This window comes from Saimiri boliviensis, chromosome 16, assembly GCF_048565385.1.
Source record: "Saimiri boliviensis isolate mSaiBol1 chromosome 16, mSaiBol1.pri, whole genome shotgun sequence".
Lineage (NCBI taxonomy): Eukaryota > Metazoa > Chordata > Mammalia > Primates > Cebidae > Saimiri > Saimiri boliviensis.
In genome coordinates, this window is record NC_133464.1 from 263,364 (window position 1) to 275,285 (window position 11,922).

The following is an 11,922-nucleotide window of genomic DNA, read 5'->3' on the forward strand; positions in this document are numbered from 1 at the left end:
TACTTGGACTGCGATTTTCAGTGCCTGTGGTACATGAGGATCATGTGGGAGCTTTAAATCATCTAATGATAGGGTCTCACCCTGAGACTCCAACTGAACTGCTCTGGAGTTGGGAACTGGACATGGATGTTTCTAAATCTTCCCAAGAATTTAAAGAGCAGCATGGCTGGGAATCACTAAATGAGATATTGAAATCCTGGCTTATACTATCTCAGTCGCTTCTCAAAAAGATGGCCTCTTCGTATCATAATCCCTAGATTCAGACAGCACAAGGCACTGTACAATACTGCATTCTGCAATGTGCTTTACATTTGAAGACATTAACAAAGTGAGTACGGGCCGGGCGCAGTGGCTCAAGCCTGTAATCCCAGCACTTTGGGAGGCCGAGGCGGGTGGATCACGAGGTCAAGAGATCGAGACCATCCTGGTCAACAAGGTGAAACCCCGTCTCTACTAAAAATACAAAAAAATTAGCTGGGCATGGTGGCGTGTGCCTGTGATCCCAGCTACTCAGGAGGCTGAGGCAGGAGAATTGCCTGAACCCGGGAGGCGGAGGTTGCGGTGAGCCCAGATTGCGCCATTGCACTCCAGCCTGGGTAACAAGAGTGAAACTCCGCCTCAAAAAAAAAGAAAAAGAAAATGAGTACGTCTATTTAAACCTATGATACATGGCCTGCTGTTAAGATTTCAGAGCAAAAAAATCCAAACAATATTAATTTTGCTAAACATAAAACACCCAAGTTTTCAAACCTTCTTGTGCTGTCAACATGTGGTGTGAAGTTAAAAGATCAAATGCTTCAAAACAGTAGACATCGAGCTTCAAAGCTTCTTTGTAGCTGTAGGTAGCCAGGGTTCGATTATCTAGAGCATCATAGATTTTCCCACGGAGGAGACAAATAGAACTCTTTATCTGTTGGAAAAATGATGAGTCACATATTAAGTCAGTACTTTTAAACTTAACTTTTTTTAAGTTAACTTAGAGGCCGAGTCACTCTGCCTCCCAGGCTAGAGTGCAGTGGCGCAATCACAGCTCACAGCAGCCTTGAACTCTTATGATCTCAAGTGACCCTCCTGCCTCAGCCTCCTGAGTAGCCAAAATTACAGGTACACAACAGCACAAAGAGCTAATTTTTAAACATATTCTAGAGACAATCTTGCTACATTGCCCAGGCTGGTCTCAAACTCCTGGCCTCAAGTGATCCTCCCACTTCAGCCTCCCAAAGTGCTGAGATTACAGGCATGAGCCACCATGCCTGGTCCTTAAACTTAACTTTTGATAGAGAATTGTATTAGAATGCTGACAAGTTTTTATTGCATTTAAAAGGATTTTAGTTCATCACAACTGTCAAGGCATAAATTAATAAAAACACACACACAAAAAGCACAGCAAAGCTTCTTCAATCCATCTTCCCTGGGCTCTAATCACTCTATTCCAACATACCTTTATAACAAAAGTACACGTCATGGACATTACCTTCATTATCTGTTTTGTCCAAAATAGGGCAATGATTTGCAGACAGCAAACAGTGTGAGTGAGTGTGTGTGTGTGTGTGTGTGTGTGTGTGTGTAAAATGAAACTCCAGGATTGACAGTGTGATAGACAACCACCCCTCAAAAGGATCTTAATGAGCAGACACTGGCAGCAAGACAGCTCAGTGGTCACTGCAGTCAGCACAATGGCCTGCTGGGGCAGGATGGACCTAAGTTCAAACCCTAGCTCTGCCACTTACTCGTAACCTTGGACCAGTGATTTAACCTCTCTTGGCCTCCATGTCCTTTCCTCATGTGTAAAAAGGTAAAAACACTATCTAACTTATAGAACTCTGTGAGGACTAGAGATACTACTATCTCTGTGGTGCTAGCACACAGTAAGGTGTTCAACAGTCATCTCACAACTACCATAAACAAGAAGTGGAAATCTGATACACATTCCGGACTCTGGACCTCAGACACACAACTGAATTTAAAGATGATCCAGCAACGGGCAGCTAAAATCATTAAGGAGATGAAGAAGATTCATAAAGTAAAATTTTGGAAAAAATAATGAATTATGAGAGAGTCTTTGACCTAAGCAATATCCTATGAGTTGTTTTTTTTAAAAAGTAACTTTAAAAAATAAATAAGGCATTACAAATACATCACACATTTTGTAGCAGATAAGTTGATGGTTAAGAAGTCCCGAAAATAATGACTGTACCAAACACTCTCATAAATGCATTTCTTAGCAGAAGAATTAATGTGCTTCCTAGCACATAAATTAATGAGTGGCCAGAAAAAAAGCAACATACACCTAGAATGTGTAATTTTTTTAATGGTTAAAAATATCTAAGGTAGTAAAAAGTAGAGTAATAAAGTTCTACCAAAAATATAAAGAATAACTGGGCTAGGTGTGGTGGTTCATGCCTGTAATCCCAACACTTTGGGGAACTAAGGTACAAGGATCACTTGAGACCAGGAGTTTGAGACCAGCCTGGGCAACACAGTGACACCCTGTCTCTACAAACCATTTTTAAAAAATGTACCTAACTGTGGTGGCATGAACTTATAGTCCCAGTTATTTGGGAGGCTGAGGTGGGAGACTCACTGGAACTTGGGAGGTTGAGGCTGCAGTCAGCTATGATTGTGCCACTGTACTCCAGCCTAGGCAACAGAGCAAAGAGCCTGTCTCAATTGAAAAAAAAAAAAAAAAAAAAAGTGGGAAGATAGAGAAATTGGTGGGTCAGGTAAGGGGTACAGGATTCTTTCTGAATAATAAAAACATCCTAAAATTGACCATGGTGAGGTTTGCAAAGCTCTGTGAATATACTAAAAGGCATTGAACCATACACTTTAAATGAGTGAACTGCATGGCATATGAATTATATCTCAGTAAGTTTTTTTTTTTAAAGAATAACAATCCAGAATAATAATCTGTAAATGCTACTTATTATTACACACTTTCTGCCAGCAAGAAACATGGAATTTCATGGAGATAAGAAGTGTAAAAACTGAAATACACAAAATTACACAGCAATGTACTATGAAGCAAACAGGAACACAAAACCATTTCCTGGAAAGAAACATCTAAGCTAATCAAAGTTTCTTGGTGTAGGTCCAAAACACTGCTGAAACACAGAAAGGAGAAACATGACTCCACTTTTAGGGAGTAGTTTAAGGCATCAAATATGAGAAGGAAGATTTTAAGCCAGTCTATTTCAGATGCAGGCATCTGAGGATAGAATTACAGCTTCCAACTGATGGCTAAGAAATGTCTCTGAATCTTTTTTGGTTTTGGTGGGCAAATTAAAGAAAATGGCAACCACATTGTTTCAATATGGTAATACTCAAGTTAAAGAAGGTAATGCATTTCTGCCATGTAAAGAGGGTAATTCTCACTGCTATTACTGAGGTGTGTAACAGTACTACTCACTGAAGACTGTGACATCTCCCAGTCACTGGAGGGATCTTTGAGGCCACTTTCATCCTTCAAGTATTTTTCAAATAATCTTTTGTTGATTGGCTCTTCCATATCAAGAATATCAAGGGCCTGCTGGTGCTCTTTTGCAGCATACTATGCGGAAAACAGAAATGCCACCCATCACCCATGATTTCTAACACTAAACATATGATCCAATCTTTTAAAGGATAATATGTATGACATCCATTACTTAAATGTAAAATGTTTAAAGCAGAATTTTCTTCATGCACGTCAACTTTTAGCAAATGAAGAATTAGTATTTTACAGCAAACAATACTAAGGAAAAGAACACTTCCTCATGAAATACTTTACTAACCTGCCAACCTCCATCACTAAAAAACCTCACACATATATAAGGGATGCCTAACACTCACATCATCAAACTTTCAACCAAATAAAAATGAAATTGTGAGCATACTTACATGGCACCTAGCTGCAAGGTAACGGCATGCTTCATACAACTAGGAAAGAAATTAATTTGTTTAAAAAGTGGTCAAAATAATATGTATCTTCACTTTCAAAGAAAGCCATAAGCATGAAATAGAGCTATTTTCATTTCTCCTTTTACTTTTACAGTTAAAAAAAAAAATTCCAGTCTTGTTAAACCGTATTTATCATGAACCTAGCGTTTACTAGGCACCAAGGTTTCAAAAAGGAGTAAGGCCTTGCCCCAGGAGGTTATAGTAGGGGAGACGTGACCGAAGCCCAACGGGTGAGCACGATGAAAGGGGGCACAGAAGGTGGCAGCCAGGTGAAGAAGGAAACACCTGCAGGAGCGCACCTAAGGCAGGACTTGGTCAGGCAGCAGACCTGACCAGCAAGTCCGAGGGGACTTGCGCTGGGCAGCACTCCAAGCTCTGAGTGTGAACAACTGCAGCGCCAAGGAGCTCAGAGCAGCTCCACGTGACTGGGGCATGTGCTCCAGGTATTGATGGTGGTGGATTAGACACAGACTGGAGAGAAATCATGGAGGGCCTCACAGACCTACTGCTGCATCTGACTTTATCCTGCAGGTAACGGGAAGTCACTGAATGACTTTGTGGGAATAAAATCACATCCATGTTTTATGAAGACTACTCATCCTTGTAATAGTTCATAAGATGAACCGGACACAGGGATGGTAAGAAAAGAGAAACTGTTACTGGAGAAAAGAAACAAGAAGAGAAGCTGTAACAGGACAGACAAAAAAATTAAAGGCCTGATATGTATGAGTGGAGAGAAAAAGGAATATCCATGATTTCAGAGCTGCTTAGAAAACAGTCTTCAGAATTTAGAGACTAGATGAAAGATGGGGGAAAAAGAAGGTACAGATTAGGTGTAAGACATTTTCCCTTCACATTTAGTAAGAAAAGTTGGGCCAGTGGAGCCTTCGATAGCTCAGTTGGTAGAGCGGAGGACAGCAGTGGAAGAAAAGTTGGTAGAGCGGAGGACAGTAGTGGAAGAAAAGTTGGTAGAGCGGAGGACAGTAGTGGAAGAAAAGTTGGTAGAGCGGAGGACAGCAGTGGAAGAAAAGTTGGTAGAGCGGAGGACAGTAGTGGAAGAAAAGTTGGGCCTACTGTGATGGCTCACACCTATAAACCCAGCACTTTGGGAGACCAAGGCAGGAGGATCACTTGAGACCAGGAGTTCAAGACTAGCCTGGGCAACATAGTGAGACCCCATCTCTACCAAAAAAATTTAAAAATTAGATGGGTGTGGTGACATGTACCTGTAGTCCCACCTACTAAGAAGGCTGAGGCAGAAGGATCTCTTGAACCCAGGAGTCTGAGGCTACAGTGAGCCATGAGCATCCCACTGCACCCCAGCCTGGGTAACACTGTGAAACCCCCAAAAACCAAAAATAAAATAAAAATAAAATTGCATCCATTTAAATAATTTCAACATAAATGGGATATACACATAAGACACTAACTTTTTTTTTTTTTTGAGACAGAGTTTCACTCTTGTTACCCAGGCTGGAGTGCAACGGTGCAATCTCAGCTCACTGCAACCTCTGCCTCCGGTTCAAGCAATTCTCCTGCCTCAGCCTCCCGAGTAGCTGGGACTACAGGTGTGCGCCACCATGCCCAGTTAATTTTTGTATTTTTAATAGAGACGGGGTTTCACCATGTTCACCAGGATGGTCTCGATCTCTTGACCTCGTGATCCACTCACCTCAGCCTCCCAAAGCACTGGGATTACAGGCGTGAGCCACCGAACTTTTTTTTTGAGACAGAGTTTTGCTCTGTCGCCCAGGCTCCCAGGTTCAAGCAATTCCCTGCCTCAGCCTCTTGAGTAACTGAATTACAGGCGCCCGCCATCATGCCTGGCTAATTTTTGTATTTTTAGTAGAGACAGGGTTTCACCATCTTGGCCAGACTGGTCTTGAACCCCTCACCTCGTGTTCTACCCGCCTCGGCCTCCCAAAGTGCTGGGATTACAGACACAAGCCACTGCGCTCAGCCACTAATGACATTTTTTTAAAGCTCTGAAGAGCTTTAAAGTTACACAATGACTTACCTTGTCCAGTTTTCGTGACCGAAGCGCATGAGCGGCCCTGTGATATTGTGCTGTCAGGTAAAGACACTGAGCCAACCAATAGATGTCCTGGGGTTCCTCTGGAGGGAAAAATTCACATAAGCGGTCCGGGGTACAAGGTGAAATAGAAAACATTTTTTAAGAGTAATCAGGAAAAAAATTAGCATTTTGCCGCTTACCGTGAGAGAGTGAAGCTACTTTATCTGCCCAAAATAGAGCACTTTGATACTGCTGCTGCATACCAAAAAAAAAGTGCCGTTATTTCAATAGTCTTAAACAGATTTCTAATATTATTATAATTCTATATAATAAATCTACATCTCAAGACAACTTTTTACATCTCTATCTTACATCTCAAGTAGGGTGAATTTTAGTTCAATGGCACAATACAAATATTACTGTAATATCTTTGTATATGCAACTCATGAAGGTAATTTTTAAAAAAACTCATACACTACAAAAATGTATCATGAAACATACAAGTGAAATGCAACTGAAACAGCAAAGGTTAGTTATTAGCAATTCTTGTGCTGATACTTATGTAACACTTGTAATGAATCCCAAAGTGAAATTTAGTAGAACGCTATACTCAAATACCTCATATAATAGTTGCAGTTTTAATAACACTCAAATTTAAAAACATACACATTAACTAAGCTTTACTGAACATGGGGAAGAACTCACCTCCTCTAACAAAACTCCTCTAACAAAAACTCACCTTCTCCAAGTCTAACAAAAATGAAGGAGCCGACAATGAGAGCCACTCACAGTGACCTACGGATAGCTTTAGTCCCTGTTCTGCTCCTCGGTCCTCAGTCTTCTACAGTTTCGGCCTCAGTTCCCCTGGATGCAAGCCAGGACCACCTTTGCCAGCTCAAGGCAGAAGGAATGCCAACAGGCTGGTTACAAATATGCTCAGTACCGGTGTCTCTGAGGCTGGAAACCAGGCCTGTCACACTCTTCATTATGTCTCCATGCCGAAGAAAAAGTGATCAGAAAACACGGAGATCCACTGACTTATGGTAAACAAAAACACAGCCCTCCAATGGACTGCAAACATTTGGCCACGTCACTTAGCACCCAATTCCGAAAACTCTGCATTACACGTAGCTTTTCTGTGCCTTCGTTTCCAATTTACTGAAAGAGCAAGCATTTTGACCAAAAAACAAAAAACCGACATCATGAATAAAACGGCTGCTGCTGATTCTGGAAGCCACTTCTTTCCTTAAACATTGTCTGCTATTCACTCAAAGGTAGTGCAGGGAACACAGATGTGGTTAACCAGGACTTTTCAAGTACTGATCTGAGACAACAGGCTTCTTTCCATCTTTATTCACTTAATTCGGCCCAACAAAAATTACAACTAAACCTCTCAAAAATGTTTTACCAGCTAGCCCAATTCTAAGGCCACCCTGCAACTCTCCTCCAAAAACCGTCCTCCGACTCGCAGCGCGTCGCCCGCGTTTCCCGGGCCCCTCCTCCGCGCCCGGCGCAGAGCGAGGCTCGGACCCGCGCGCGGGCGGCCCGCACCGCCCAGGCTGCGCCTCCCGGCCGCAGGCACCGCTCCCCTCCGGGTGCGGCGCAAACAGCGCCGGCCCCAGACCAAGGCCAGGGCCGACCCCGCGCTTCCCCACCGACAGCCGACAGCAGTCGCTCCGCCCCACGCCGCGCGGAAACGGACCCAGCGCGGCCTGGGCCCCGCGCCCCGGGTCGCGGCCGCCCACCTGGTCGAGGTACTGCCGGACGCGCTTCCGCAGCCGCTCCAGGTTCATGGCCGCGCGGCCCGGCCTCGGGCCGCACCCCACGGCCCGGCTCGCGCCGCCCGCTTCGCGCCCCGCCCCGTGCCCGCGACCGCCGCCGCTGCCCCGGACCCGAAGGCCGCAGCCCCGCACCCCCACCCCGTCCCAGAGCGCCGCCCAGGCTCTTCCGCTCCAGACGGGCCCCGCCCCGGAAGTCCCCAGCAAACGGGTCCCATCTAACGCGGGAAACTGGCACCGCGTTGCTGGTTCCGACGTCTCCCGTGGCCCGCGGGCTTCTGGTCGCCTCGGGGCGAGAGCGCGGCCTCCCGGGGTCGGCTCTGGGCATCGGCCCGAGACTCCGGGGGCCGCGGGCCGGACCGCCCCCGGCAGAAACGCAGGTGGCCGAGCCGTCCTTCCCGGAATGTCATCAGCATTTTAAACGTAAGAGCAATGCACTCTCCTTACAGAAAAGGAGTGGTGTGCGCACACAGCACGTGAAGCCCGGAGACAAGCGAGGGAGAAGTCTCCGCCTTCCACGGAGCGCGGCTTTCCTGGAAGCGCGGAGCCGCCGTTCCCTTCACACCCAGGCGACGCGCGGGAGGAGAGCCGCGGTTCGGGAAGAGACAGGCCAAACGCGGTCCACAGGGAGAGAGACGCAGCGGAGTCTGACACGCGAGAGAAAGCCCGACTTAATTTGTAATAAAAACTGAAATCACCATGCGGTACCTCTCGCCATGGGTTAGCAAAGATCAAAAAGGCGACGACGCTGCCAGCAAGAGCGGGGGAGGCAGGCACCCTGCTGCGGTGTTTTTGTGAGTGATACTGGTACACTCTCCGGGATGAACGAGTTGAAATATCTTCCAAAATTAAAAGTTCGTGCCGCTAACCCTAACGATTTTTGTCTTGGGAAACATACCACAGATCTGCATTTTTGCATGTGCGCAAAATGACCTGCAGCGTGTTTTGTAATAGCAAAAGATGGCAGCGATTTAAAGACCCATCAGGACACTCACGTGGCGGAATCTCGGCGGCTGTTCAAGAGGACAGGCAGCTTTGCACGGACGCTGAACAGTCTCCACGATATTGTATGTGGGAAGAGCAGGGGCAGGGTCACGGTTATCATGTGCTTGCATTTCAATAAAATACAAATTTAGCAAAAGGATAGGTAGGAAGATCCTTAAACTGTCCCTGGAAGGAAAAATGAGAAAACTGGCATCGCGCCAGGCCTTCTGGAAGGAGTGTTGGAAGATGAGAGACGGTGGAAGTGGGAGAGGTGCTTCCCTGGATATCTTTTTGTACTTTTTGATTTTCAATTAATGTGCATATATTATCTTTTGTGAAATTAAGTCGTTGAAACTTAAAGCTGTTGGGACTTGGAATTATCCTGAGCCTTGAGGGGAATGTGGCTATGCAGCCTAGGTCACATGGCGTGAAGCGCAACTCTGCCTTTTTATTCTCTTTTACCTGTAAATAGTAAAGACCAAATGGTGCCAGAGGTAAGACCCCTCAGTTGACTACCCCTCCTCATGGAGTCATAACGCAGTCTTCCTTGAAATACAGTGATCCCTAACCAATTGAATGGCTATGGTGTGTGCCCCTGGTCCCCTGTGAAAACGGTGGTGATCCCGCTGGAGTTTCTCTGTCTCCACCTGCTAGGTGAATCCTGAACTTCTACACTTGGAAAGGCTGACCCCATTTGTCTAGGTGACCAATCTCAGGCTGTGTGTTCGAATACAAGCTATATGTAACCATATTTTCAGAATCTCATTGTTTAAGGTTGACACTTTTGAAAAGTAAATATAACTTTTATGAATATAAAAACCTAAAAAAGAAAAAAAAATCAAAGAAGCCAAAAAAAACCCCACCTTCCTATAAAAAATCCCACCCACTCAAAAATTCTCTCATGCTGCTGTGAGTAATCTGCCTTGTAATTTTCTATGTGTGCGTATGCATATATGACTGGGTAAAATTTTAAAATTGTGTTCAAAAATGTATCCTGTTGTATGTTTCCCTTTCCTCCTCCTGTCCCACTCCTTCTGCAAGCAGCTAGTCGTCAGTTCTGCTCATGAACTTGGGGCAGGCAGGTGGCGAGGTGTGTTCAAGCCATGTGTTCAATGGCTTCCATTCACTTAATGAGATTCTCAACCAAAAATGAGTGACTGAGGCAAATGTCTCCATGAGTAGAGGTGTGAGGATGGGCCCAGGAAAACGCAAGCCACAGAAGCATCAACTAAATAGGGTTTTGGGGACTGGGTGTTGAGGAGGAGAGAGCAAGCAGAAGGAAAAAGGGAGGGGTTGGCAGTGAGGCGCTGATGAGTGCTCAGTAAACCAATAATTTACAAAAGATGAGGCAAACTTCTGACCAGAGGGAGTGGAGGAAAGAGTTATGTAGCCTGCATCAGGGTAGGCAGAAGAGTGGCTGATCATCTTGTCGTTGTTCTGTACCTGGAAGGGAAACTTGTAATTAATACTGCCAGGGTGAGATTTAACAGAAATCACTTTTAGGAGTCAAAGTTAGGTTGCAGACCTAAGGTTACAATAAGCATGTTTGTTTTACAGAGGAATGAGTATCCTGAAAGATTACAGACCAGCAAGGATTTCCTTGTGAGCACTTCGTGAAGGTGGCCATCCGGAGAGGTAGAAGGCCCTTTGTCATTGTGGGAACCTGGTGTATGGACAGTGCTGTGACACAGGGTGATGAAATCACAGCTATCCACTTGAGAAGAGCAGTGGCCGGGTTGCATGACACACTTCCCAGGCTTAACCCTCCCTTTGACATAATGAGTTTGGGGTTCCTGAGATTTTATTTTCTTTCATACCTATATACTGTAGTTATATGTGTATTACATTTTTAGGTTGTTGTGTTCTTTTTACCGTATGAGTTACACATGAATGTGCTCTTTTCGTAAAAGATTTCAACGATAAAGCAGTGGGACTGTGACACTCCAGTGACAGACTGGGAAAGTTCTCCTTCCCTCCTTCTCTTCCCAGAAACAATCACTGTCAGCGTCTGCACTTCCACTCTCCTTTCCAGGATTTGAATGCATAGGTGCACAATTACAAATATAGCCACGTTTTTGTGGTGATGGTAAGCTGGCTTTGTATTGGTAAAATAAAATGTAATTTACTTAAGTCACATGCCCTGGAAAGACATTTGGGCTTATTTCCTCAATTTCTGAATGCTTCTTTTAAGCCAAATTGGTACCTTGTGGCCACAACACATAACAAAATACATGTACATACACATAAACACATTTAAACACACAAACGCACTTAGGCAAACAAGATTCTTTAGCTTTCTCTTGAGAACTCTAACCATGAGATATCGATACAAACTCACCAGTTTACAAAAAATGAAATGAAACAAAAATATTTGCATCCAAAGAGTGGTTTTTATCTCAACACCAGTAGAAAGGTAATAGCGGATTTAAAGCAGGCAGAAAAGAACACAGAGAAACAGAGAACTTAGGAACTCCATAGTTGCAGGTCGACTTTTAGGCTCTGAATTTTTCTTGATGTAATTTGTGTATCATTTAAAAATGTGTGCAACAAATCATAAAATGTAAACAGTTGAAGTAGGAGAAAGCCTGGCAAACGTTTTCCATTTATACAACCACTTGAATGGAGTGGCACCATAAACCCAAGCGGGATACCTGAAAGGGGGTCATTCTCCTTGTATTTCCTCATTCTTAGATAATTTGTTTCTCATGTCTTTTTCTTTAAAAGAGGCTAGCTGTGGCCTAGGGTTTTTCTGTGTGTGGTGGATTGATGTGTGCTGATTGTGGGTAGAACTACACAGTGCTTCACCACTGAGTCACTTCTGCCTCTGTGTGTCCTGGTTTCTCTCTCCAGAGGTCTGTCACCTCCAAGAAGGCTCAAAATTCTGAGTGTCATATCTTATATGTATTTCCTGGATGAGCCTTTTAAAATTAATTTGTTGGTTGGGGGCATTCCCTGTAAAGCCAATACACATCATGGGAGGTCCACCCCCACACATTCCCACCTGGCACCTGGTCACTCAGGGGCACCTTTGGCTTGGAGGAGCAAAATGTCCTTTCTCTTTGGAGCTGAATTCAGTACGTCATTTATCTATGAAAATGACAGCGCAGTTCATCATGAAAATGCACAAACAAGCAGTTTTAGTCTGTTCTCAGGCTGCTAATAAAGACATACCTGAGACTAGGTTATTTGTAAAGGAAAGAGGTTTAA

The 11,922-nt window shown here is 44.4% G+C and overlaps 1 protein-coding gene across 3 annotated transcripts in view; it reads right to left on the reverse strand.

The window, feature by feature from the left end:
* The window catches only part of CDC16 (cell division cycle 16), a 39,088-nt gene extending 31,198 nt beyond the window's left edge, over positions 1-7,890 (reverse strand). For 2 of the 3 annotated variants that reach the window (XM_074387366.1, XM_074387365.1), the window contains exons 1-6: positions 7,699-7,890; positions 6,154-6,208; positions 5,957-6,054; positions 3,880-3,918; positions 3,410-3,550; positions 751-910 (exon numbers count right to left, since the gene is read on the reverse strand). In XM_074387366.1, coding sequence (XP_074243467.1) covers positions 751-910; positions 3,410-3,550; positions 3,880-3,918; positions 5,957-6,054; positions 6,154-6,208; positions 7,699-7,746 — 541 coding nt within the window. In that variant the 5' untranslated portion in view covers positions 7,747-7,890. Of the gene's footprint in view, positions 1-750; positions 911-3,409; positions 3,551-3,879; positions 3,919-5,956; positions 6,055-6,153; positions 6,209-6,692; positions 7,448-7,698 lie in introns of those variants that run through there. The other variant, XM_074387367.1, reaches the window with a different exon arrangement.
* Between the last annotated feature and the right edge of the window lie 4,032 nt (positions 7,891-11,922).